The 27,224-nt window shown below is 49.6% G+C and overlaps 2 protein-coding genes across 8 annotated transcripts; one reads left to right on the forward strand and one right to left on the reverse strand.

Annotated features, from left to right (window-relative positions):
• Positions 1-105: 105 nt before the first annotated feature.
• Positions 106-17,015, forward strand: marf1 (meiosis regulator and mRNA stability factor 1). 3 transcript variants are annotated; one of them, XM_077015804.1, is made up of 26 exons: positions 106-391; positions 962-1,183; positions 1,442-2,221; positions 2,833-2,995; positions 3,078-3,292; positions 3,383-3,500; positions 3,744-3,916; positions 4,391-4,861; positions 5,619-5,767; positions 6,288-6,428; positions 6,518-6,704; positions 6,996-7,174; positions 7,268-7,348; positions 7,503-7,739; positions 8,070-8,189; positions 9,122-9,303; positions 9,875-10,095; positions 10,324-10,466; positions 10,723-10,856; positions 11,195-11,397; positions 11,472-11,699; positions 11,802-12,035; positions 12,190-12,414; positions 12,712-12,772; positions 12,964-13,062; positions 13,295-17,015. In XM_077015804.1, the coding sequence occupies exons 2-26, from the start codon at positions 1,034-1,036 to the stop codon at positions 13,792-13,794; spliced, it is 5,394 nt and encodes a 1,797-aa protein (XP_076871919.1). In that variant the 5' UTR covers positions 106-391; positions 962-1,033; the 3' UTR covers positions 13,795-17,015. The 3 variants fall into 3 exon arrangements, with proteins under 3 accessions (XP_076871919.1, XP_076871920.1, XP_076871921.1); XM_077015805.1 differs by having other exon boundaries at positions 1,023-1,183; XM_077015806.1 differs by lacking the exon at positions 4,391-4,861 and having other exon boundaries at positions 109-391.
• A 523-nt stretch (positions 17,016-17,538) lies between these two features.
• Positions 17,539-27,044, reverse strand: bmerb1 (bMERB domain containing 1). Of its 5 annotated transcripts, none has more exons than XM_077015807.1 (6): positions 26,736-27,044; positions 22,889-23,051; positions 20,799-20,872; positions 19,748-19,862; positions 19,140-19,231; positions 17,539-18,762 (listed from the first exon to the last, which is right to left on the reverse strand). In XM_077015807.1, exons 1-6 carry the CDS (start codon positions 26,821-26,823, stop codon positions 18,644-18,646), a joined length of 651 nt encoding a protein of 216 aa, XP_076871922.1. In that variant the 5' UTR covers positions 26,824-27,044; the 3' UTR covers positions 17,539-18,643. The 5 variants fall into 5 exon arrangements, with proteins under 5 accessions (XP_076871922.1, XP_076871925.1, XP_076871924.1 ...); XM_077015810.1 differs by lacking the exon at positions 26,736-27,044 and adding an exon at positions 26,321-26,540; XM_077015809.1 differs by lacking the exon at positions 26,736-27,044 and adding an exon at positions 26,190-26,303.
• Between the last annotated feature and the right edge of the window lie 180 nt (positions 27,045-27,224).

The raw sequence follows: 27,224 nt of genomic DNA on the forward strand, positions 1-27,224 counted from the left end.
CCGCCATCTTGTGGAGAATTTCCTGCTTTCTGAGTTTACAATCCTCTTCTGTGCGGTGTTCCGCATCAAATGGTAGCTGCAGAAAAAACTACTTGTGAGTAGTAACGTTATGAGTGGCAAAGTAAATAAATGTTAATATCGTGCTCCGATAGAAGGCGACAGGGGAAACACGCGTACAATTAAAAACGTTGGATATTTTCCTATATGTGAAACGACGGCACGAATCGTCTTGGGCAGCGCGAACACGTAAAGGACCTTGAGGCGAGGAGGTGATTTACGACAGCTGTCGAAGCGTTTGTGGCAGAGTACTTCCTTTAGTTTCCAAGGATACAGCCTGGTCGGCAGGCGCGCGGAGCTCCGCAGGTGCGCTAGAATGGCTGGCGGGTAGCAGGTACGTGCGGTGTCGGCATTATTAACGTTTTAACGGTTTGTTTCGGTAACAGAATCAAACAAAAGCACCCTCAGTCCATCCACCCCGCATGAGGCGTGTGTGCTAAACGGCGAGGCCTGCTCGATATATCACAATAACTACGGCTAGCTAGCAGGCGCTAACCCGAGCAGCACACCTGTGTTAGGCGGCCAGGTGAGGGTTCAGGTGTGTGTTAGCCGCGTTAGCAGCACCTCCAGTACGGACCGGACCGGCCAAGTGACGCCGTCTCCCGTTATAAACACGGTCATTAGCCACTGTGTGGGGTTTAGCCAGGGGGGGTTTGGAGCTTCAGCTCCTTCACTGCCTTGTGTGACCCGTGTGTGTGTGTTTGGTTAGTTAAGGGTGCCTGTAACCTGGTGGGAGGCGGTTTGGTGTCTTCATTTCTCCTCGCGTTCCCCCTCTTCCCCTCACAAGAGGGCTAACTTTCCCGCTAACCTGGTCTAGCTAACAGGACTGCACAGCTGTATAACGTAGCTGGACTTTGGAGCGACGTCCTTATACGTCCTGTAAACTACTTTGTGTCTGTTGAAGGGAGTCGCGTGAGAGAGAGATAGAGAGAGAAGACATGCGGAATAATGGTGCGACCTTTCAGAAGGAGGCGTGATGGAGGAGAAGGAGAAGGAAAGGCAGAGTTGTAATGAAGGATCCCTTCAATGGCTCAACCGCCCAGACCATGTAGCGCCGTCCAAGTTCTGGAAACTCACCGACTGCTTCTGTTCCCTCAAGCAAACTGCCCAATCTGCCCAACTGCAGGTGAGGGGGACTTTGTCATTGGCAAGCGTAATATTAAGAGTGATGGATTGTAGAAATAACGATACATTTACATGGGAAGCTGAGAGTTGAGAATAACATTGAACTTGAATTAATTGCCAGCAATAAAACGGTCCTCGTCCTTACGCAAGTGCGCACAGTAACCAAACCAACTGCTGGCATTGTGTTAGCGTCCCTCTTATTGTTGGAAACGTGCTAATTGCTTATGCAGATGTTCTGTGTTTGTGTTTGTCTCACTAGAACGGTTACATGGAGGTCCGTAAGCCAGTGTTGGAGCTGAAAGATGTCCCCCCCCCTCCGCCCCACAGTGCGTCTCCGCAGTCCCCCCCTCTGGCGGCGCTCCCTCCGTCCCCCCTTTATCACCTCCCTCCTACGGACCCCCACTCACCACAGCAGCCCCAGCCCAGTAGCCCTAAAGTAAGCTTTTGCTCTCACTGTGATTCCAGCCTGCACATCCAGCAGAGCCCTGGCCCGCCCGAAGCCAGAGTCCACGGTTTTGGTGCTGTTGGTGGTGGCTGTAGCACCAGTAGCGGCACTAATGCGAACACCGGTGGTGGCCTGTCTGCACTTCACTTTTCTTACCCACGAGGCAGCACCTGCTCGGCCGCTCTCTACCCGGCGCCCGCCCTCCACGGTACCGGCCACGCGCCCCAGCTCCAGACGCCACAGAGCTTCGGCCTGCGGGTGCCGTCGGTGGCCACGTCTCAGCCCACCCCCTGCTGCACGGGCCCGGCCCACTTCCACCCGTGGCCCTCCGTCCCTGCGGGCTGTGCGCGGTCCGGTCTCGCGCCTGCCTCCGCCCCCGGTTCCCGTCTGACGGCGTCTGGGTGCTGCCTCTGCGGTGGAGACCGGCGGGCGGAACGGGGTTCCCGTTTGCACGGTGACGTGGTCTACTCTGCTCACCACTCCTCTGCTCACCACTCCTCTGCTCACCACTGCTCTAACCCTTTGCATCTCGGTGTCGAGCACACCACGGTCTGTCTGAAAGGAGCACACTGCTGCCACCAATGTTTGAGAAAGGTTGGTGATACAGTCTCTTCGTGTGTACCAGGTGCACATAATATTAAAGGACCAGTTATAAACATTTCCTAGTTTAGTTTGTCAGACTAGCTTTTTTGATTTGTGTGAACAAACATGAGCCTGAGATAATTAGTGTTTGAGTTCTCATTTACTTGGCTTAGATGTGTTTAAAGCTCCCATTTGTAAAACCTTTGAGTGCAGGATTAGGAGTGTGTGTTCTCACTGGCAGAGATGTGTAGCAAATTTGGACGCGTGAAGCTTCCGAATGTTTAAGGGCTGTTTGATGGAAGCTTGTGTTAATAATTGAAAGGATGTGTGTTCAGACTGAACATGACTGCTGCTGTTGCTCATGACATGTTACAGAGTAACTTTGACCATCTTTATTCCTCAAGCTCCTCTTTTTTAAACTTGGTGAAGACTTTGATCAGTGGATGGTTTGTAGCAATAAACATGTCCAGTTACCTAACCAGTTTGCAATCCTTGCTACAGCATGAAGATCTTGTAATCATCACACAAGTTTAAACGTCCAGATCTGTAGATCGTTTATATGTGCCGTGTTGGAAGCTGAAGCTGGACTGAGTGAAGTCTTTTTTTTTCTTTCACCCATGCAGGGGTCGTTTGCCGCCGACCCCGAGAAGGTTTGGCCCAACGTCCCCCCTCCGCAGGGCCACACGGCCCCAGCTCCCATCCCCGTGTGCAACGGCTGTGGCGTCCCCGGGGCCCCTGGCGATGGCCTCGTCCTGCACGCCTCCAGCAAAACCAGCCAGAAATACGGTGGGTGGACACGCGAGGGTCACGCAGCTTCAGGCCTGCCGCGCGGAGCGGGTCATGTTTTGAGTGGCTTTATTTGTGATAGGCTCTCCTGAGTGCGCTGGACAGGAGTCCCTGCCCCCGGTGGGCGTGTTCTGGGACATAGAGAACTGCGCGGTGCCCAGCGGGCGTTCGGCTGCCGGCGTCGTCCAGCGGCTGCGAGAACGCTTCTTCCAGGGTCACCGCGAAGCAGAGTTCATCTGTGTGTGTGACATCAGCAAAGAAAACAAGGCTGTCATCCAGGAGCTCAACAACTGCCAGGTAGACACACACACACACACACACGCAACACCAGCTTTGTGTTATCAGCTGTCTTTAATAGGTTTGATCATCGTTTTGTTCTTACCCCAGGTGACTGTTGCTCATATAAACGCGACGGCCAAAAACGCGGCCGACGACAAACTGCGACAGAGTCTGCGACGCTTCGCAGAGACCCACACGGCTCCCGCCTCCGTCATCGTGGTCTCCTGTGAGTCCCTCCCGACAAATGACAACACGGCGGGTCCTTAGGGAACTACTTACTTCACCGGTCCAGCTTACTAGATCGCTGAATGATGCACGTAGAAGCTCTGGTGGTAATTAATTTGTCCTCGGGTTGTTAAGTGGTGGTGAGATGTTGGCTGTGGAAGGAATAGGTGAGGGTTACTGTTATGGAGACTTAAAGCGCCCCCTGCTGGTGCACGACCTCACTAGTGCCCCGTGTGCTTTTCAGCCGACGTGAACTTTGCCAGCGAGCTGAGTGACCTGCGTCATCGCCATGGCTTCCAGGTCATCCTGGTGCACAAGAGTCAGGCGTCTCCTGCCCTGCTGCAGCACGCCAACGTGCACGTGCCCTTCGAGGACCTGGTCTCGGAGCTGCCGCCCAGAATGCTCATCAAGCCTCAGGTACGCACGTCTGAACCCCCCTGGGGCAGCCTGGTCTCCATCAACACTAGCTGCTCTTGTACTGGCATTGCTCATAAAATGCTTCAGTGAGCAGTCAGATGCGTATTCAACCAGAACTGTAACGGACACTGACTTTACATTTATGAACTTCAGCCTGCTTTTTAAAAACAAGTGTATAGAAACACACACACACACACACACGTACCAGCCCATCCAGGTAAGTATGGCAGTTTTGTACTGTGACTTTACCGAAGTGGAAACCATAATATTCTCCCTGTCATTGTATTGACCAGTACTGGTAAAACAAACAAAAACACTACACTACATGCCAGTTATTATTTTCTATTCCCCTCCAAAGATGGGAATAGCTGCAGGTTTCAGGCCCAAAAAAGCGCGTTAAACTTCTCTAAACGAGTAGCTACCCCAGCAGAACGGTCCCACAGCGCCTAGAGTACTGCCTCTCTCTCTCCCCAGCCCTGTTTCAACCTCCTCTTTGTGCACAACCTCCCCACGCACCGCGACGCCAAGGCCGTCAGTAGCAGGCTTCAGCGCCTGTCCAATAACTGCGGCGGGAAAGTTCTGGGCGTGTCCGGCGGCACCGCCGTGCTCCGATTCGCCAGCGCCGAGGCGGCCAGGCGCGCCCGCAAGCGTATGGAGAACGAGGACGTCCTGGGGAACCGCGTCACGCTCTCGTTCTCCCCCGACGGGCCGCGGGAGGAGGAAGAGGAGGGGCCTCGTCTCCCCGTCGCCGCGTCCTCTTCCTCCTCCGCCTCCGCCCTCTTCCTCCCCGTGGAGAAGCCCCGGTCGCCACGGCGCCCCAGGCGGGCCTCGCGCTCGTGCCAGAGCGGCAGAGAGGCGGGGGTAAACGTTCCCGAGAGACCCTACAGCCCCAGGAAGGCGGGGCATGCCTCGTCTTGCAGCCCAGTGATGAAGGTCCTTCCCCAGGTCAGCAGCGCCACCGTGCCGCCCGTCCTCGCTCCAGCTCCGTCTCCGGCCGAGATTACCCCACCCTGCTTCCCGCCATCTTAAAGCTCTGGGCCCACCAACCCAACACACACCAACAGACCAGAAGCCTGATGCTAATTTGGCCCCTCCCCCGTCTAAACGTAGTGGCGAGTGTTTGTTGGTCAGTGTTGGGTCAGTGTGTTGAGGGTCATTGCGCATGTGTCTCCCTGCTTGCTGCTGGTCCCAGACCCACACGCCTACAGATCCCAGAGGGTCCAGATCTCAGTCTGGGTCTGCTTGAATCCCCCCCGCCTTCACGCACAGGACCTGCAATGCCGTCGCAACTTGCATTACATCCAGCAGACTTCAGTAATAATAATCTGATGCTAATCTGAGGTCTAATCCCATTTCTCCTCTTGCTCTTCATCCTTTTGTTCTCTTCTGCTCTTTCATTCATATGCTTCTTCTCCACCAACATTTGTCCACTGCCACCTCCATAATGCAAGCACATCCGTTTGAACAGCATTGCTGTTGTAAGAAAACCTCTCTCCAGCTGGGCTGAACCCGGGCCTTCCACAGACAGTTCTTTTTAGCGCAGAATCTGCTTTTAACCTTGATTAACTGGACTGAAAGTGGGGGAGACACAAAGGTGTGTTTTCTTGGAGACGGCCTTTCTGGCAACAGCAGTAAAAGCATCACTTCGTTCTTTGTCCGTGAGTTGTCTGATTTGTGTCTGATTTATACTCGCTTGCCTCAGGACGTGAGCGGGGTGGAGTCGAAGGCCCGGGTGGGTTTTCCTCCAGATAAGACCCGTGCTGCCTCCGCCTCTCCCCAGACCAATGGCCCCGCCCCTCAGCTGCAGCCGGCTAAGCCCAACTTCACCGAGCTCCAGCACCGCGGCCGCAGGTACTACAACTCCCACAGTGCCTTTCTGCCCCGGCCAGAATTACACATGGATAGGAACTGAGCAAACGGTTATTTGCACCAGCGGGGGGAACTGGATAGTGACCACTATATGGGAAAACTGAAGGTAAATGATATATACAAAAAAGACTTGCAAAATTAATCAGTTAAATTATGTCTTTTAAAGAGTGCCTGAATGTCAGGGTTATTATAACCTAGATGTTGATTCATGTACTGATGTGTGTACATGCCTGTGAACAGAACCATCCCTATACACTTCACATTGTGACATTCAAATGTATAGAGGTAAACGGCAAACTGTGGCCAGACCTCTCCCACCACACTTATTGGACTGGGACTGAATCTCTGTAATGTGTGTTTCAAATCGATCATCAAGCCTCTTTCGTCCTGTGCTGCTGTTTTTGTGGGGCAGTGGGAAAATGGTAGTGATAGGGTGCTAAAAGGGTTTCTCGTGTGTGTGTGTGTGTGTGTGTGTGTGTGTGTGTGCGCGCGCGTGCGTAAGACGAGATTCGTGCGGCGTGCGCGGTGCCACAGACTCCCCCCTGGAGCCCTTCCAGGTGAGCACGCCGTCTGCCTTCAGCAAGCTCACCCTGCACACCACCTTCAGCCCACTGATGTTCCCCCAGGGCACCTGGTCCTCAAGGTGAGAAGCTTTCATGCCGTGTCCGTACGCACGTTCACGTTCCGTCCTCTTGAGCTCACCTGCTGTTAAACCTGGTGTTCGTCTCTCAGGAGCGCGTCCCCGTGCCTGTCCAACCGCTCCTCCCCGCTCAGCGTTGCCCCGCGTAGCCCCTGTCCCGACCCTCAACCGGAGCCCTTCTCCGACGGCGCCGACGTCCAGGTGGCCAACCTCGACTACAGGATGTCCCGCAAGGAGTTGCAACAGATCCTGCTGGACACGTTCGCCAAGCACGGCAGGGTGAGGGAGCCTAACGCTAACCCCGCTGGAGCTCACGCCCGGGGTCCGTCCAGCCGCACACGGCTACGTAAACGTCAGCCTTGACCTCAGTGACGTCACGAACCACGTGTGCAGGTCACGTGGGGAATCTACCTACTTAGCCATTCGGTGTAATACCAGTATGTACAACACGTTCAACATCGGTCCAAGCTGAGCTGTTAGAGAACTGATCCCCCCAATATCTGCTCCCGTGTCCGTCCGTCCGTCTGTCTGCGTGCGGTGGGTTTTGTTTACGGCTCTCTCGCCCCCCAGGTGAAGAGCGTGGAGCTCAGTCCCCACACGGACTACCAGCTGAAGGCCAAAGTGCAGCTGGGCTCCCTGCAGCAGGCCATCGGTGCCGTCAGCGTCCTCCACCGCTACAAGATCGGCACCAAGCGCATCCACGTCTCCCTCATCACCGGCACCAACAACAAGACCCTCGCCTGCCTCAGGTAGCGGCACCTGCACAGACGTTCACGTCTCGACGGCCTCCGGGCCACAAGAGGGAGCCGTTGTTTATTTTCCTCTGTGGATTTTCTCTACAGCTCTGAGATCATAAGTATTCTGCAGGATTCTCCAGCCAACTGTCTTCCACTCTTCAAATTCACAGAAATTTACGAGAGAAAGTGAGTTGATTTTGTCATGCGCGCGGACACACGCGCACACACACATTTAAGGCGTTTTGACAGAGCAATTTGCACATTCATCAGCGTGACAATTTCACTGTACGGGACTGGAACCCACGACCTTGCTGCTTGTTTTCCTGTTTTCCCTCCGCAGGTTTGGCCGTAAGCTGACGGTGAGCGAGCTGTACCGCCTCCCGGAGGTGGTGGCAGTGCGGGAGCAGGGTGGAGGTCGGCTGGTGTGCCTCCTCTCCGGGGGCCTGGCCAGGCACAGCCCGCTGGGCTCCTCCCAGTCCCACGAGGGTTCCTCCACCAGCGGCAGCCCCGTGGTGTTCGAGGAGCTGGAGTACCACGAGCCCGTCTGCAAGCGCCACTGCACGCACCTGCCCTTCAGGTAGGGAGCGCCGGCCCGTGTAGACGCCCCGGGTACAGCACTGCTGCTGCTGGCTGGCACCACGTCCCAAAAGATCTGTGCTGGGCACAGTGTCACTGTGGAGTTGAGAATGGAGCGTCTGGTACCGACCTGAAGAATGTTTGATTGTGTTGTTTGCCACATGGAGCCTCATTGTTTCCTTTGGATTTGTTCACTCCTCAAATAGGAGGAGGGGCTTATTATGCTAAAATAGTCCACAAGTAATTCCTGTGTGTGTGTGTGTGTGTGTGTGTGTGTGTGTGTGTGTGTGTGTGTGTGTGTGTGTGTGTGTGTGTGTGTGTGTGTGTGTAGCGAGGCGGACTACGACCCAGACACCTACAAGATCCCGTTCGTGGTGGTGTCTCTGAAGGCTTTGGCTGCTCATGTGCACAGTTTGCTGCAGTCCCATGAGGGGACCGTCCCCTTGCTGAGGTAACGCCAGCCTTGGAGTGCACCAGTAGCGAACCGTGACCGTTAAACCTGGGCCGGTACAAGAAAATTTTCTTTTTCCTCTCCTAATAAACTCCAATAAAGAAAAAACCGAGACAACAGTATAGCTTTAGAAACGCAATAAACAATAACATTTGTACTAGATAACAAAATAAGTTTCCAAACAAAATAAGGTTCACAGCTCCGGTTCGCGGAAGCAGAATATGTAAATGAGGACGTCAAAGGAATGAATCTAAACTAGCTAGCAGCGGTAAGCTAACGACAGCTAGCGTCGCCACAGCAGGTGGAAATTATCATACAGTTAAGCCCGCCCACTAAGAGGGAAGATATGATTGGTCAATTTTACTGTCATTTGACACTGGTATTGCACTGAATTATAACTGCCAGGCCCTCTGTAAACGAACAACGGGCATCACAGTCCTGATAGGGGGAGACAGGCTCACAGGCTTCCACTTAACCCCTCACCTTCCAACACAGATTGAATACATGGTTGAATAATTTATTTGCTTATATTTTTGTAATTGTTTAGATGTCGATTGTAAAACTGTAAGTAGATAAAATATAATTGGATAATTATATATATATATAATGTTAAGAATATTTTAGGCCCTCTGAGAGGGCATAGAGGGCCCTGACGGTTCCCCACTGGAGTGCACAGCCGCGGGCGCCTGGTGTGTGTGGCGGGCGCCTGGTGTGTGTGGCGGGCGCCTGGTGTGAGGAGTCCTGCAGTGTTGCTGTGACGCACACTCTGCCCCGTAAAGCAGCTTAAATCGTGGAGATCGTTCAGCATTAGCAGTTCACCTGTTTACCTGGCCAACACTTCATTTGGCCCAACAAACCACTCAGGAAGAGCGTGTGCTGCGTATTGCTGTAGGAATGGTGCCCACTTCTCCAATACTTGTCTGTGCACTCAGTTTCCCAGAATGCTATGCGGCAGAGTTCAGTCCGTTGACTGTAGCGGAGGAGGGGGCGCTGGAGGGGAGCGTTCCCTTGGAACATCTGATCACCTGCATACCTGGCATCACCATAGTAACCGCACAGAACGGCTTCAAGGTCATCAAATGGATCCACAACAAGCCTCCGCCTCCCAATGCAGGTGTGTGTGTGTGTGTGTGTGTGTGTGTGTGTGTGTGTGTGTGTGTGTGTGTGTGTGTGTCGTGCAGAGCTACATTTCTCTTCTTTTCCACAACGTCCATCTAAAGTTTATTCCATTGTGAGTGGGTACCCTAACAGAAGTCTGGGAGCCCTTTGAAGGCCTCGGCCTCTTCAAAACGCTCCTGCTGCTGAAAGAATGGCCAAACGAGAGGTTTCCCCCACCCTCTCGTCCCTGCAATGCATGATGGGCTTTTGCTCCCAGATTGCAGGGCTCAGGCTGGTGTGGGTGGAGCGCATGGTGATTCTGAAGGGCGAATCAAAAACGGCCCGTTGGCAGAAAGCCCGCCTGCCTCTCTCTACCCTCAATCTGCCACCTTCAATTAGTGTACGAGTCAAAAGCCCGGTACTGAGAGTTGTGTAGAATAACCTGCAGTGTGCATCAGTCAGACTGGACTGCTCTAGAACCTTTTGAGAGGTTTCCTGGAGTGTGTGGGCCGTGTTGTGCGGCTTTGTGAGATGTGTTTGTATTTATTTAGTGTGTGTGTGTGTGTGTGTGTGTGTGTGTGACGCAGAGCTGTGGCTTCAGCGCTGCAAGAGTCCGGTGGGAAACCCCCAGTTGGTGCAGTTCAGCCGTGAGATCGTGGACCTGATGAAGAGTCAGCCCTCCTGCCTCATGCCCGTCACCAAGTTCATCCCTGCCTACCACCACCACTTCGCCAAGCAGTGCCGCGTCTCCGACTACGGCTACTCCAAGCTCCTGGAGCTGCTGGAGGCCGTGCCACACGTACTGCAGGTTGGAGTTTTAGTAATACTGGGTTTGGAAATGTAGGTCGTCCAGTTCTGTGTTCTTGGCGTCTTCGTGGAAACAGGAAAGTGCTGGTCTGGTCCAAGAAGACGCAGTGTTGCACTGAGAGGGAACAGCATAAGGAGAAGCTCCTGTTGGAGGACAGTTGTTCTATCCACACCCAACGTGTGTGTGTGTGTGTGTGTGTATGTGTGTGTGTGTGTGTGTCCACTGCAGATCCTGGGTCTGGGCTCTAAACGGTTGCTGACCCTCACACACAGGGCGCAGGTGAAGCGCTTCACGCAGGATCTGCTCAAACTGCTCAAGTTCCAGGCCAGCAAACAGGTTGTCATCAAGGACTTCATGCAGGCCTACCACTGGTCAGTTTCGCCCGGTCCCCACGCTCCGTTTGTGCTGCTACTGCCTTTGGGTTCGGCTTGCCTAGAATTGACATTTATTTCCAGTTCTATGCAAACCTCTTTCTAAGCGGCCTCCTGAGAATTGGCATCAGGAGGGCACCAGCTCTCGGGGTTTCCCAGGAGAAAACTATGGAAGCGTAACCAAGAGATCAAGACTCATTAGTATACTTCATGTTATATATGTGGTAAGCATGCATGTGTCTCTCCACGGTCACAGGTGCTTCTCCAGAAACTGGCAGGTGGTTGATTACGGCATGTGTGACCTTATGGATCTGCTGACTGAGATTCCCGACACGACCATCACCATCACGCAGCAGGATTCGGACACGCTCATATCTGTGCCCAAAAGAGGTGCCGCTTCCTCACGTGCCTTCACAGAGACGCTGCTCCTTGACGCGGCTTTGTTAAACGAATCCGAACTGACGTTTGGCAGCGAAAAAACAAACGTCAAACATTTTTTATTTTTTTATTTTTTGCGAAAAGCAGATCAGAAGTTCTGTAAATTGCTGCTGATTCATAGTAACTAAACTCTTTAGTTTTGTTTGCACGTAGATTCTAATGCTGATAAGAGAAAATCGTGTCCAAGATTTCTTGAGCAACAGATGGCTCCGTTTTGTAGAAACAGAACATTTTCTCCTCTGAAAGCACGCCCGGTGACAGTGCGTGTGTGTGTGTTTGGGGCCCGGCAGATCGCACGGCGGAGGAGGTGGAGCACACCTGGCAGTTCGGGAAGGAGGTGGTGGACCTGCTACGTCACCAGCCCCACTTCCGCATGCCCTTCTGCAAGTTCATCCCCACCTACCACCACCACTTTGGCCGCCAGTGCAAACTGGCCTACTACGGCTTCTCCAAGCTGGTGGAGCTCTTCGAAGCCATCCCAGATGTGCTCCAGGTGGGTTCCACCACTCCAGGCTTGTTTTGGTGTTTGGTAGGTGAGCGTTCTCTAACGCCTCCTCCCGCGTGCAGGTGCTGGAATGTGGGGAGGAGAAGGTGCTGTCTCTGACGGAGGTGGAGCGGGTCAAAGCTCTGGCCGCCCAGCTGGTGAAGCTCCTGCGTGCTCAGAAGGACTGCAGCCTCCCCGTCAGCCAGCTGCTCACCGAGTACAGCAAGACGTTCGGCTACGGCCTCCGCCTGCAGGACTACGACGCCGACACGCTGCCCGCCCTGCTCACCAAGCTGTGTCACGTCGTCAAGGTGCTCGCCGGCGTCCTCCGACTTCCTTCAGCGCTCCCTAAACGAGGACGGTGCACCCGAGGCTCATCGCGTCTCCTCTGGCTTCTCCTTCTCCCCTCTCAGGTGGTGGGTGGAGTCGAGGAGAAGGAGGTGCAGCTAATCAACAGGAAGTCTCTGCGTGCGTTGACCTCCCAGCTGCTGGCTGTGATGATGTCGCTGCCTAATGAGCAGAACTGGCTTGGGGTGGAGAGACTGCGCAGGCAGTACGAGACGATGTACGACGCGCCGCTCAACCCTTGCGAGTACGGCTTCGTCTCGCTCAGCGAGCTGCTGAAGAGTCTGCCTTATCTGGTGGAGGTACGCGCGTCTGGGAACCTGCTGGACTCCCTGATATTTCTGCTCAAGCAGAATAGTAACACTAAAATGTGAAGCGTTGTGTAGCAAACACAATGGTTTCTTGAATAACAAGAAAACTGTTTAAAAGTCTAGTTTTTTTTTCTTCCTCCTCCAGCTGTTTGACGGTGAGGACGGCTACGGCAAGCCAGAGGAGCGCGTGAGGTTAACGCGTCTGTACCAGTTTGCCAGAGAAGTTCGCGGCCTCCTGCACACCTACCACTACAACCAGATCTTCCTGAGCGAGTTCTGGGGCGCCTTCAGCAAGTTCACGGGCCGCGAGTTCCAGTCGCGTGACTACGGCTACGCCACTCTGGACGAGCTCCTGGCCGCCGTGCCACAGGTCCGTCCCACACGCGCTCAGTACATGCACCATCAGCTCCTCCTCTTCAGAGATCATCATCTGAAGGGCAGATCCTTGTGCGGAGTTTGATTAGACTTCCTGGATTACTTCTACTGTACTTTCTCATTCAACTCTGTGAGGCTTTGATTTTGAGATCAGACAGATCAAGTATAAAGATGGTAACAAGCTACTGTTCTCTTCACTGACTTGTTTTACCCTGCAACCTTGATTTGTCTTGCCTGCTCGGCGTAGACTGTTATACACTTCACTTCCATCAGTGTGTGTTCTTTCCAACAGGTCGTGTGGATCAAAGGCCACGGCCACAAGAAGATCATAGTGCTGCGGAATGATATGAAAGGTGAGGGCACCACACCCAGCCTCCATCAGGGAGGACCAGGGAGCAAACGTCTGCACCGAGTGCCACTGGCTCTCAACACACTTACCCTGTCTTGAAAAAGTTAACATGCTACTGTGATGGCTATAGACAGACTGCTGGGGTGTGTTTACCTACATTACAAAGTGTGTGTGTGTGTGTGTGTGTGTGTGTAGCGCGTAGCAGCCCTGCTAGCACAGAGAGCCCTCAGCCTGAGGAGGCCCCAGGAAGCCACAGCCCTGCAAGCACTCAAGAATCCAGCACATGCAGCCCAGGTAAACACACACACACACACACACCTTATCAGTCTCCATGCCCTTCTGATGGCATGTGTGCATCCACTGGTCTCACTCTGGTAGTATAGACCAGTGTTGTAGGAGGGGGGTTGAGAAAGCAACAAATGAAGGAATAATTCTGCCGAACCAGGACAGATATTGGCATTCACCCCTCCCTGTTCTTCATCAGTGTTCATTTGGATGGATAAACTCCCATTTCCTGTCTTTCCAGCCTCAGGTGTGGGTTCAGGGGAGGCGGAGCTGCTGTACCTAAACTCCGCCTCTCCGGTGGACCTGCTGTGTGGGCCCGTTCCGTCCTGCCTGCCCTCCCCTCAGCTCCACCCTGACCCGGTTCTGCTGCAGCACCGAGACCTCATTCGCTTTGAGGAGCAGTCGCGCATCCAGCCCACAGGGGGCGCTAATGAGCATCACGTGGTCCACAACCGCCAGACCCGAGCAGCTCGGCTGCCTGCAGACTGTGACGCGGAACATCTCAAAGCTTCAGACGCTGAGGACCAAACTGCAGATACATCCGTCGTCACCGTTTCGAGCATTCAAGGTGATGCCGTGCCTCAAACTGCAGACACTGAATCGTGTAGTACATCGGCCTCGGTGGTAACCAAACCACCCAACGTCAAGCCCTCTGCTACAGACAGCCCCAGCAGGAGAACCTTCCGGAACAAAGTCAAGCTAGCAGCTAACTTCTCCTTCTCCCCTGCCCCGCCGGTCTAAAATCTTGTTCTTCCGTCAAGTTGAGATCGTGTTTTTCCTTGCTTCCAGCTTTTTACAATGAGCCAACATGTTTAATCCGTGTCGTAACAAAGACACAGGACCCTTCACGACTGTGGCCAAAGAGGACCGGGATTAGTAACAGTCGACGGTCTCCCAGAGCGTCTCTGTGCTATGCCTTCTCCTTTGCCAGAGGCTCTGAACCTCAGTCCCGGGGGAACCCTCAACCATGATCAGTTTCCGAGTTTTACTCCCAGAACACATTACCAAGCCTATCATGAATCGTGGCAGTTGTGTTAAGGCAAGGACATCTTTGAAACTGCCATGGGTCCCCCAGGGCTGGAGTGAAGGACCCCTGGCTCACGCCATACACGGTTTGGTGCTGCTTTTTCAATGTGCTGGTTTAGCTCTGTGTTCACGTCTTTGTAGCCTTTTGTTTTACGAGTCCCTGTTTTGCCTGTTATTCTAATGTTTGTTACATCTGGAGTCCTAGAGATCTGTGTTGTGCTGCAAACACCTTTTTCTTTCATTCTACCTGCACCTCTAAACAATTGAATCGATATTTGAAACACCTGAGTTAGCTGTAGCTGAGGGATAAGCTTTTGGGTATCGAAGTTTCACCCAAAATATTCTTTCTCTCCATTTGGGAAGGAGGGGGCGCTTGAGACTCGTTGGATGGTTGTTTATTTTTTTGGAGGGGGGGTGGGTTTAAAACAAATTTGCAATAATGTGAAGATAGACATCCTCTAGTTAGCTTTTCCTGAACACGTTATCATGGCTATTACAAAAGACAGATTTTACAGTCATTTACCCATCATGGAGTGGATTCACAACATCATAATAGTGATCTGACAGGGACGTTCACTAGACCCATGGTAAGTTTGTGGATTTTTAACCCAGTGATTTACCTTCCTTTGTGTTTATAAGGCATTGGTAATTATTTCTGTACTCTAGTATACTTTAGAGTTTGAGGTCTGAACCTGTTTTTCCCCTAAAACTAATTGGTTTCAAATGCCTTACTGCATTTATCTTTAATAGTTTAAGTTTGGACTTAACCAAATAGGATTGGAGTTTAGTTAAATATCCTAATGACGAAGGTGGTGTCACACTGTCTCGAGCAAGACGTATCGTGAGATATTAAGTGGACGTTGGCTCGAACTAGGTTTTCCAGCTCCCTATGGCTAATGGCACAGGACACGCATGTAGGATAAGAGGTCCTTAGCAGGGTCACCAGGTCCGTCGCAGGGTTGATGCTCATGTTTCCGGGGTTAACGTCGGCAAAAAAGGTCTGGTTGGCCTGTGCGAAACCCTTGAACTGGTCTGGGCAGTAAAACGGAGGTGAAACCTTGTTCACTGCTACAGGCCGAGCAGAAGCTCTGTCAGAGTGGCACTTCAGAAGTTTTAGCAAAGTAGCCTGCAGTTTTAGTTGGATGTTTTTTTTGGTATGAAATTTCATATGCACGTGGTGCATAGATGATTTCAATGTTAAGAGGATGTGGCTGACTTGGTAAGATGTGAAGTTTTAGGAATTTATTTGGAGCGTTTCGACTGCAGATCGTGCTAACGAGAGCTTAGGCTCTGCTTAGCTGCTCTGCAGACGTCGTCAAGGTTGTTTTCTGTAACCTTGATCGGTTTTGTTGGCGTCCGTCAGGAAGTCACCGTGTATTCTCGTCCGACACGTGTGTGGAGCTCCCGGACGAGATTATTGATTCGGTTTTAAATCTCCTTGGAGTCGGACAGGTTGGGAACAGCACTGGGTGGGTGGGTGGGGGCACTGAGCCCCCCTGATTGGGCTTTGAGCCTGGCTTTTACAATGGCTTGTATCAGCCGTGGCATCATGGGAGATATCCGGAGCATTCCTGGAGCTCCCGCCGCCCTCTGCACACAGCATTGACACACATTAGAGTTCTTTGCGCCCAAGGCCGCCTTGTTTAGTGCTTGCTTTTGGAAATGGGCTAAGAAGCCGGGACTTTTCCTGCATGGTGTTGGTGCTGTCTGGGTTAACCCAGCAAAGGACCTAGAATTAACTGACGACGAGCTACCACGGGGTCTAGGTTAGGGTGACGCGGACCGCAGAAGCATAAGATGGATTGACCTTTTTTTTCCCCTCCTCTTCTGAAAGCGATTCATTTTGAAATTATAAAGAAGGGACTCGAACCTGTTGGTTACCAAAATTGGCTGCCTTTGTATTTATTTGGCTTTTGTGAGTTGTTAAGGCTCTGCTGTAGGTTTGATGCAGTCTAATCCAGTCTTATTTATATCCTGATTGTAAGTTTTCAGCTCACTTGTTCATCTACCAACTCGCCACCACAGGGTGGCTGCATTACATCCCAAAGGATTTGCTTTCATCCTTTATCGGACCGTGATTTGAAGGATCCTGTAGGAATTTTTAGAGCACTTTTTTTATTTATTATTTTTTTTTTTACACATTATCAATGGCCTGATATTTCTTTCTTGGACGCAATCATTGCCTGAGCCACTGTGGCCTTAACAAGCCCTAAATCTTCAGTTCAGTTTTGAGCAGAAATATGCCCTCAGTTACAACTACCACACAGGGGCGGAGGGGTAGTAGGGGCAGTAAACAGCTTTTTGTTTATCTTGAGGAATACCCTAACCTTGTTTACTTATGCACATTTGCATAGTTTTCATTGCTCATTAGGCTGGTCGTTTAATTAAAAAATAGTGGGGACTTTGTGGTTGATGTTCAGAAGATATTCAGTGTTGCAGTCATGACGGTGGTTTAATGAGGATGTGGCGTGTTTAGGCTCACGTCTGTGTTCTCATGGACCACCTGTGTGTGTTGACATACTGTCTCTGTGCAAGAAGTGCAGTTAAAACGAAAGTACTTTTGTTGTTCGTGTCGAGCATTCGCCATGCTGAATTTAGTTCCATCTTATTTCTTCCCCTCCCCCCAAATTAAGTTGGATGCCTAGCAGACGATTGTGTTGATTTGTTAAATGACTGTAAAATGAGATGTTTCACAGGCCCTGGACCCTGTGCAGTTGTTGCCACGGCATCTGCGAAATGTTCTTGGATTAACCTGCCACCGTCTTCGTGGTCACTTGCTTGCTTCTCGTGCTAAATGAGTGTGTATGCTGTTATTGTTTCATTGCTTCTCCCTGTGCTGGCCTGGTGTCCGTTTCTCTGTGGGGAAGTCACTGAAAAGTTATCGATAGTTTGTGGAGTTACTAAGCAGTTTCAGTTAATAAATTTCATGAGCATTAGGCCTGACTCCTTATTTCTGAAATGTGAATGGTTTGACAACCTCTAGTATCTTTCATTTATTAAGTTAACATTTTTATAGGCACTGCTTCAAACCATGGTCAATTGTGTGAAATAAATTCTGCAATCATATTTTAGGTCTAAAATGTTTAATGTCTTAAGTGCTACAAAATACACAAGCAGCAAGACCCAGAAAGAAGCTTTTATTGAAACGTGTATGTACAGATAATTTTTTTAGCACTTCTGTGTTCATTCACACTGCGGGACCTTGCCATGGGACTGCCATTCTCAGGAATGTTCATCGTAATTTCACTGTTCCTGAAGTTTGCGATATTTACCTTTCCAAAACAAAAAAAAGCTCACAAACACTGAACAGTGAGTAAGATATACTCTGGGCAACAACATAAAAACTGTTAGCGGTTGAATCCTGTATTTACAGATTAAGTTGTTGAACTGGACTGAAATAATTTCGGCAACAGAATATTGCACAAAAGAAACCATAAAGAAACCTTTTTTCCATAAAGAAACCGGTAGCATGCTTCCTTTACAAGTAAACGCAGACCTGACGTTATCAGAACGTGAGTTGACCCAAGATTTGTGAAGCGTTACTGCACTTTCAACAAACGGACGATTCCAAAGGCTGCAGGGTCGTAAGTCTGCTTACTGCTGGAAGCTACTTCAGGTTTTACCTTCAGCAAGCACTTCATGACCCTTGACTACACTATGTTTTGTGGACAAAGACCCAACTACCTATCTTACAAACAAAAAAGGTGCAGTTGAATCATAGATTTGAACTTAAAGGGCTTCAGTAGATACGTGTGTGTGTGTGTCCCTGCTGTGCCCTCGTTATTAACTGGTGCAACAGCGGTCATGGATCTAGGGTTCTTGGAGCCAGTGAGTTGTGCTTGTAGAAATCTTAAACACTGATCACTACTGATTTATTTCAGATGTTCATAGAAAGTTCTTGACTGAAGTCTGGTGTCCGCAACTATTCTGGTTTCGAGAATTTCCTACTGGATCTTTTTGCCTCTTTAGTTTAGGTCCATGCATAAATCCCAGAAACTGACTGTACATGCTTTGTCTCAAAGTTTGAATTTGAACCACCATTCTCTATGTAAGGACATGGTCTGATTTAGGGTTAGATAAAGTGAACTGAGATCTGCCAAGGAAGTTTCACCACTTGGAAAAAAAATGGTTTTTTTTTTCCTGTTCCTTCTAATCAGTGCTTAATGACTTCATTGTCTTCCAACTTTCATAAATAAAGTATCTCAAAACTCGTCCATACTCCACCGGAATTCTAGATTTGTCTTGTCAATCAGGTTCCAGGACATACACAACAGCTTCTGGAATTAAAGTAGAAAATTCTAGAATGTGTCCTTTGGCCTGACTGGGACATTTCGTTTCGAGATTCGGTCGGCAATTCAAATATTAATTTTCCTCCAGCAATAAATATAGGTGGATGGGGGTGGCGTTAGCACTTCTGAAACGTGCAAATTAAAGGTGGCACCACATCTGCTATGTTAAGGGGAAAAAAAAAAAACCATGTCCGCACCAACCTGATTAACCCCAAATAGGAGAATGTTTTCCTGAAACAGACTGACCATAGCCTTAAGAGAAATGGAGAAGATTTTTACATGATTGCACACTGCGTGGTTCCACAGCAGTCCTTTATGATCGCTATGCTGGCCTTGGTAACGGACGGCTTGTTAGGGGGAGGTTCTGGCGCTGACTTTTTAACTTTCCGTGGACCTAGAAAAGAAGCAGGAGGAGGTAGTGTCAACATATGCCAACGATGATGTTAAACGCTGACTGAAAAATGTAACAATTTAAAAAGTTGATTATAATGATTTAAAATAGTTTTGTCTCTAATATCTGATCACATATCTACTTCAGCCATGGTACGCACTGCATTTCAATCCAGTTCCAAATATCTCTACATCAAAATGTTCTTGATAACTTCATAAGGGCCTTAACATAGGGCCTCAGTCAAAAGCCACTCATATGAAAGCATCTTTGTTTTTTAAGGTCTGACATAACATTGATGTGTCATACATTCCTAAAGATTTATGGTATGTTCTGAGAGCTGAGCGAGGTGGGGGGGGGAGGCTCCTCGTGGAACCACTCACTCTGCGCCACTCTGTCCAGTTTGCCCAGTTTGTCCAGTGGCGTGAGTTTCAGCCGGAGGAACTCGGCCATCTCCTTGTCTTCCTCCTGTTCCCTGCAGAGAGGCCGGGAGATGTGGAGAAGCCCCGACAGGAGAAGCAGCAAGGTGGATGGAGAAGACGGGGTTGAGACGGAAAGAGAGAAATAGGGAGAGGATAAAATGAGCAGAAAGATGTTTGAGTCACAGAGCAGTGTGAAGTGCCACCGAATCACAGAGGCGTTGATGAGAGATCTTGCCACATGAGAGACACGCCACATGACGAGCTTCAATATCCTCAAAGAAACAGAACTCTCTTGACCCTGTGCAGTTAGAATGAACAAATCTTGGGAAATTTGATATGATTAAGCCTGCAACTTCAGCACTACACTACACTTTTTGTTTATCCTGTTAATGATTCATTTACTTTAAACTTTTTAAAATTGTAATAGTTTCATACATGACCTGGCTTCTATCGCCAATTCTCACCCGTCTCCAGGTCCTGCCCCAAGGCCTGTTCCTGCCCCCGCTCCAGTTTCTGCCCCCTCCCCAGTTTTATCCTTTTGTCTATCGCGCCATCTCTCCCTCACACACCTCAATCTCTCCACCTCTGCATCATCAACCAGAAAGTCCCTCTTCTCCACCAGCTTCTGGATCTTCTGGATCAGTTCCTCCTCCTTCTGCCGGTGCTTCTTGTTCTTCTCCCTTTCTGGAGAGACGAGGAGAGAAAACGAGTAAAGAGGCGGTGGGAATCTGGAGCGTGTTGGGAAGAGTTCAGATGTGGTGTAGTCAAGGCATTCACAGTTGCTCTTTCCCCACTGATGTTTCCTCCATCAGGACTGAGAAGATGGAGACCTTCACATAATGACTACTGTGCTGTGTGTCAAAGACCAAATGTTGATTTCACAGAATAACAAAACTGATGATTAATACAAAGTGGTTCTGCATACATGACTAAACACACCACATTCCCTAATTAAATCATTGCCTGCATTAATGATTTTGCACAAATGTAATTAAAGTCCTAGGGAATTTTGTTAAGGAAATTGTTGCACTACAGATGCCTTCACACATGTCCTTCTTGGTCCGCTGGGTTTGGCGTGAATTCTCTGCCACCGAAGCAGGTGGGAGGGGGTAAAGGTCATCGGGCGTAGGAAAAGCCAGATCAGCCGAATTCTCCATGAAAAATTGATCCTACTTCATCTTACAAGCATCTCTGGGACATGGACACGTGTCCCACATGTGCATATACTGCCATGCTACACAGTCCTCCTTACTGACAATCACATTTACAGTATTTCTCAATCCTACAAGCCAGATGAAGTCCCAGACTGACTTTTAAAAACGTACTACACGTCTTCATTTCCAGGTTGCTCCCTCCTTCTCTTACATCTCTTATTAGGTCAGAGACTCTTCACCTTTTGGCAACATCACAGCAAAGTCTCAGTGGTTGAAAATAGCAAGTGCTCTATGATAACAATGGCACCCTCCAAATTGTTCACAGCTGTGGCCAAGAAAAGATCGAACGAAACGAGGAGACTGTGGTCGCAGGGCCAGAGACGCAGGTGTGATAGGAGGGCGTATGAAACGAGGAGACTGTGGTCGCAGGGCCGGAGACGCAGGTGTGATGGGCGGGAGGGCGTACCTGGCACTGCCACGATCTTACGCAGCTCCTGTTTCAGGGCCATGATGTCTTTACACAGCTGGATATCATCCATCCTGCACACAAAACGCATGCCGCATATTTGATTAAACAGCGCTTCACTTTCTCTCGTGCATACATTTCGATTACGTTTTATTCGAAAGGCTTGCAAAGGCACTACGGTCTTGGCTATGAGCAAAGACAAGATATCTCTTGCATTGTCCTTGAATGCATACCAGTATATGTGTCATATATATTTCAATAGTGCTGTCCTTGTCTTCCTGAAACCCAGATGCAGATCTTATGTTCCACATTAAATAGAAGGTAGAGAGTCTGAAAATGTACCTCAATCTACCTCATTTATATCCAAACATATTCCCAAGATCACTGTCACTATTTTGAACCATCTCATTGTTCTCCATTACTCCTGAACTCCACCATCAGACCTTCAACCAAAGGGGGTCAGATCTTCTAACACACTGCAGAACAGAACTCCCACCATGACCACACCAAAGATCTCCTCTACTGCTTTCACGAGATATAACCACTAACTAAAGACAACCTCATCACGACCACCAGTGATATTAATAACAATAACAAAACTACAAAACAAGACTACTACTATAAATAATAATAACAGAAAATAATTCCACTGTACAATTCTGAAAACTGAAATGTTGGTATGGTTTCTAATCCAATCAGATTTATAACCTGTGCTTTCGTAGTGTGTCATACTAGGTGCAAACTCTGTCTGGAGGGCAAGTGCGGAGGTTAGATGGGTGACTCACGCCCTCCGAGCACCCACCCTCCTCCAAACACCTCTCCACACCGATCACCACCTCCAGAAACACTGCTCGATAACCACCACTCTGATGACAGCTCGGGTTTAGCCTCTGCTCTGTCGAGTAGATCGGGCACAGATAAATGGCTTTTTCTCCCTCTCTTCTCCTTTAGCTCACTCTCCCTTCTCTCTCTTCTTCTCTTTCTGGTTTTCCCTCCTTCCTTCAGAGCCCCCCCTGCACCCATTGGCTGTCGCAGTGACAGCTACCAGGGGCTTTAATCCTGTGTGATACAGAGCAGTACATGACTCATCTGCTCGGCACCTATCACTTTCTCTACATTGTCTTTCCCCTCTCTCTCTCTCTCTCCCTCACCTCTCTGTCTCTCTTCTCTTCTGTCTTCCCTTCTCTCTCCTCTGTCATCTCAGAGTTCTGCCTTGTCTGTCTGCCTCTCATCTTTTTGACACTCTCCGGTCTCCATTCTCACGCATCCTCTCTCGCCCTTTTGCGCTCTCTCTCTCTCTCTCTCTCTCTCTCTCTCCTCTTGTCCAGTCACACTGCATCCCGCAGCCTCCACTCTCTGCTCCTCCATCTGCTTGCATGTATGTGTGTGTGTGTGTGTGTGTGTTCATGCACGCATGTCAGCAAGCGACAGTATGTCATTTATGTGAGGATGTATCCGTGTTGGCGCTCTGCAGCACTGAGTGACGCATTGGGGGTCCGTCTGTTCAACAGACACCCTGACGCTCGCCCTGAATGTGCCCAGGGCTCCGTACGACCCCCTGACCCCTCCACCTCCACCCTCAGCACCCACACCATGAACTGGTCACATGCAATCATCTCCCTCTCGCTCCACAGGAGGAAGCGATTAATTGAATCGGAGGCTCCAACAAATGCCTTCAACTGATGCTGTAGAGAACATGCACAGAGCACCGTGAATAATATTATACATATCAAACACCAACACTGATGCATACGTGTATGCACGCACACGCACACACACGCACACACACACACACACACACACACACACACACAAAAAACACATCCTGCTGATGCATAACTGCATATAAGAATTACAGTACAGCATCACCTTAAGGAATGCTTCACTCTCCAGTTTGTTTTTTATTTTGAATTTTACACATTTTGTAACGTTCTATGAGTAAACATTTTTTTAGAAAATATTTCAGTTTGTTTCTATTTCGAATGTATCAAATAAGTCTTAAACTTGACTCCTGGTTATTAACTATTAAGATTTACACACACACACACACAGATGCTCAGAGGCTGCTTGTAGTGTTTGGTGTTCCTCACATGAATCGCAGCTCGGACTCCCGCCGAACGAGCAGCTCTCTGAGCCGCTGGATCCTGGCCATCTCCATCTCCATCTCAACCTCCATCTCCACCTCCATCTCCACCTCTTTCTTCACCTCACCTGGAGTCACTGAGCTCTCCGCCACAGACACGTTCATCTGACCTGCAGCGTGAGTGAACACGGAGAGTGTAAACGCATTAATATGGGTGTGTGTGTGTGTGTGTGTGTGAGAGAGAGAGAGAGAGAGAATGAGAGAGAAGAGCGTTGGCATGGACAGTGAGGATGTGTGCATATCCGTTTGCATGAGCATGTTGGAATAGGTTGTGGATTTTGGGGTGTGAGCGTACAGGTTTTCCATCACATTCAGCTGAGCAGCACCGTCCGCAGATTAACGAGCTCAAGGACGTAATCGGGCATGCCAGAGTGGGGAGACTCTTCAGACCGCGGCACTATGACCGTTTAATAGGCAGAGAGTGTTGAGCACCCTGCTGTCAGGAGCAGAAAGACCCCCGTCAGCAGGACACCACAGCGTGCGAAGCTTCAGGCGTGTTCCAGACACAGGGGCTGTGAGAGGCGCAGTGGCTTCCCGTTAGCAGAGAGTTTCAGTCCACTGCGCGTGAGCTAGAAGCTGCATCGCCAGCAAACGCACCATCAAAACATGCCACCCACGGCCTGCTGGAAAACCGGCCAATCAGAGCGCTGCGTGCGTGCGCGCGCTGAGGAGGCCAATACGGCCTTGTAGCAAACCACGCATCACGGTCACCACACTCATTAGAATGTATTAAATATATATATTGAACTGAACTGGCATTGTTTTTCCCCTTGTTTGTGCAGAAATAAGCAAGAGAAATAACAAGCAAGGCATTTTCTCATCACCTTTTCTATGTTTTTAATTACAGCCAGGAAGCAACACCACACTCTTCCTTTCAGAACGAGGAATGATTTCAACCAAAGTCTCTTGTGATAGGTAGACTGTGATAGGATATTTTTATTGACTATAGTTCAAATCAATCTGGGAGGGGAGTGGGGGGGGGGGTGGTGGTGGCTGTAATGCAAGACTGTTACAATAAAGTATATCTTTTAGCAAAATGGGAGTTAATGCACACCAATCTTTTTATTAGTTTTGTTAGAGGGCACCACAGCAAAGCCACTTAATTCCTGTCCGACGGCAGCACTTAAAGAGATTCACTTCTCAGTAGAACAGAGTCCCCCTCACAAGTCTATCACTTACGGAGCAGCTATACTGTAATTTAATGCTGTCCCCAGCGTTGGCTGTCAAAAGCCCCATTACGGCCGTGGTTATCTTGTCTCTGGAAGTAAACCTAGTGGAGCGGAACCTTCATAATTGGCCGTGGGGGACCGAGACAGGAGCTCGCGCTGCTCGAGATCACGGAGGAGGCGAGACGGATCACGGGGAGCCCGCGCGCTGGAGAGGCGGGATCCTGACAGCACAAGCAGGGGGAGACTGCACTACCATTAGATCCATCCTGACACACATGCTGCCTTTCCCGCCTTCCAAACGACAAGACCGCGTGTTTTCTTTTTTTTACCATGAAAACACCACGTGCTGTGCTGGATGAAGTTGACCGATCAAACGCAGACCCCACCCGCGAGACCCTCCGCCGACGGAATCGTGCATAATCCAGCAGCAGCAACAGCAAGACGCCCGATGAGTCACACGGCGCGTCACCAGCCGGACCCGCAGCGAGCTGGAGAATCACGCACGGAGACGCTGTGGGAGAAGGAAGACTGTTCGGTGAGCGCGCTAATGTCCGTGTGTCACCCCTGAATAAAGCAGACGATTGTTGAGTTTGGTCTTATGAACAAGTGATTCGGCAGTCACTGAACCGGCCTGGGCCACTGCTGCAGCTCTGCTCTCTAATGACTCCCACGTCCCACACAAAAGGCTTTGCATGCCAGCCGAGCGCCGCCCTCTAATAGAGACGCCAGATAACACGCCGCGCCCGTGGTCACACTTAATACACCGATCCAAACTGCAGTTCGTGCGGCGCATCTGATGAAGTTCACACGAGTTGCCAGTCCGTAGAGTAATGAAACGAGGACTCTTACATGTGAGACGTGTCTCAAGTGCGCCATTTTGCCACTTGACCTGATTCACTTAGTGCATTCATTAAGATGAATATGAGGCGTGGTGTTTGTATTGCTAGAGTCCCATTTTAAAGCAGGTACATCTCCTGACTCCTCTATAAATAAATGAGGGCTCGTATGACTAGTTGATATAAATAAGTATCTTCAAGAAAACAAAGAGATGCAGAAGTCAGTGTTTCAGTCGCGTCAGGAATGGTGACTCTGGGCTTTGCTGGTTAATGTTTTCACACCTGCAACACACCTGATTCGGCCTGGGCGTTTCTGGAGTGTGACGTCAGAATAGGGCGTGGCACACACGTGCACCAGGTCAGTTCATTCATTTGTCCGCATATGTAACTCGTACCTTGTTTACTGCACGTCAGCCAAGCTTGCAGGGTGTGTTGTCACAGCTCTAGTCCAAATGGTCTGAGCTGTCACCGTTAAACAGTACAACAGCCTCCAGCCTATCAGCTCTGATCTGTGGAGTCCGATCTGCAAACCAGCCCTTGTGTTTGGGCTGAACAGAGCCTCAGCTAAGCGCTAAAAATAGAGCCGGTTGCTTCTCTCCTCCCAGCGAAGGGCTTAACTTGGTGCCGCTGTTGCGTGAGCTCGACTCGAGAACCGCACGTCATCTAATATGAACAAACATGCTGTCACCAGCCGACATGCTTCAATCTCACAACAGGACAGTGTGTTTATTAGTCCACAGTTTACAGTGAAATCAGGGTTTCTCATCAATGCACCGTCCGCTCTACCCATGGACGTAATTTTGATTTAAAAAGTGGGGGGGACATGGATTCGTCACTATTTAAATATGTGGTTTTAACCGTAAAAACTGGGGGGGACCAACACCAGCTTTTGAAAAAGTGGGGGGGACATGTCCCCCCCGTCCCCCCCCAAAATTACATCCGTGGCTCTACCTATAATTGTCTGAGATATTTTTCGGGTATAATGAGATGTTTTGGAGCAATAACAACTGAACTCTGTAGAGTGGTGTCTCGTCAAGACTGGGTTTTTTTGTTTGATCGATCAATTGATTGATTTATTGATTTATTCAAAGAGAGAAATTTTGAGTTCTCATCTTATTTTTAACAGCACTACATTCCACAGACCAAAACCATCACAGAATTACAATAGACATCTGTATAAGACATTTAAACATCAATAATTTCAATAGAATAGTAAAATTATAAAAAGTAATCAGACAATTACCTGTATTTGTTTAACGTAATGTAATTATTGGTACGTCGTCTGTTGTGACAGTGGTATTATTCCTGTCTAAATGCACCACACACTCACATAAACACACAAAACTTTCATAAAAGAGACACGACACGACTAACCAGGAATGACCACCGAATCGCAAATATTAAGGTGAAATCGTTCATGTGCGTTCTTCACAGGGGGTGTTTACTCCGAAGTGAGACTCTTCAAACATCTTTAATGACACTTAGACGTGCACAGATACGATAAGAGTCCCTGCTGTAATTACTGAGCAAAGCAAACCTCGTGCCTGTCAGTATCTGATCTCAGAGCACAACACAGCATATGCACCACAATCTAGTATCAGGAATTGCACGTTTTTTTTCTCAAGTAGCTAGCTATAAATCAGTGTATATGTCAGATCGTAGAAAAATGCATATCTGGAAAGTCCTGAGGGTCCCTTTCACTGTTATCAGAATAGCTATAAATCTTTGCAGTGCCATTAATAATTAATTTACGCCTATATGTGATATACAGTGCACAAATCACGCTCACCTTTGTCTGTGTTCCAGTCCGTCTCCCGCACCGCGCCGTAGCTTCTCAGCCGTTTCTCCGTGTCCGAAATAGACTTCTTTAATTCCATAGCCGCTGCTGGTTTTCGTAGCTGTCTGCACTTAGGATATAATCAACGTCGGATTAAAGAGTGGTGTATTTTTCAATAAGCTGTTGTTCTGCTTAAGCTGAGTCGGTTCCACCGAAGCTCCTCCGATCTTCGACCGTGATGCTGTACATCCTCTTCTCCAGTGATGTGGACCGAAGACCTTCTGACGTCTGCAACACTACTGTACGCTTGTACGGGATGCAGCGCACATGCGCAGAAAGGCCGCCACGTATCGGAAAGGCAACATAACACATTTTTACCAGCTTCACTGCAAACAGTTGTCCTGTAGATTTATGTATGGACGTAATCAATGTACACATAGCGATGGCACAGTGCTTTAGCTTTTCCAGTTCTCCATTGGCAACTCTACATACAATATTTAA

Source organism: Brachyhypopomus gauderio, chromosome 8, assembly GCF_052324685.1.
Source record: "Brachyhypopomus gauderio isolate BG-103 chromosome 8, BGAUD_0.2, whole genome shotgun sequence".
Classification (NCBI taxonomy): domain Eukaryota; kingdom Metazoa; phylum Chordata; class Actinopteri; order Gymnotiformes; family Hypopomidae; genus Brachyhypopomus; species Brachyhypopomus gauderio.

Excerpts from the sequence above, each read along its gene's own strand:
- marf1 (XM_077015804.1), top strand. The coding sequence starts at position 1,034 with ATGGAGGAGAAGGAGAAGGAAAGGCAGAGTTGTAATGAAGGATCCCTT. Across the intron at positions 3,917-4,390 it reads GAATGCTCATCAAGCCTCAG|CCCTGTTTCAACCTCCTCTT; the intron begins GTACGCACGTCT and ends CTCTCTCCCCAG. Across the intron at positions 12,773-12,963 it reads GCTGCGGAATGATATGAAAG|CGCGTAGCAGCCCTGCTAGC; the intron begins GTGAGGGCACCA and ends GTGTGTGTGTAG.
- bmerb1 (XM_077015807.1), bottom strand. The coding sequence starts at position 26,823 with ATGGAATTAAAGAAGTCTATTTCGGACACGGAGAAACGGCTGAGAAGC. Across the intron at positions 23,052-26,735 it reads GGACTGGAACACAGACAAAG|GTCAGATGAACGTGTCTGTG; the intron begins GTGAGCGTGATT and ends CTCACGCTGCAG. Across the intron at positions 19,863-20,798 it reads TAAGATCGTGGCAGTGCCAG|AAAGGGAGAAGAACAAGAAG; the intron begins GTACGCCCTCCC and ends TCGTCTCTCCAG.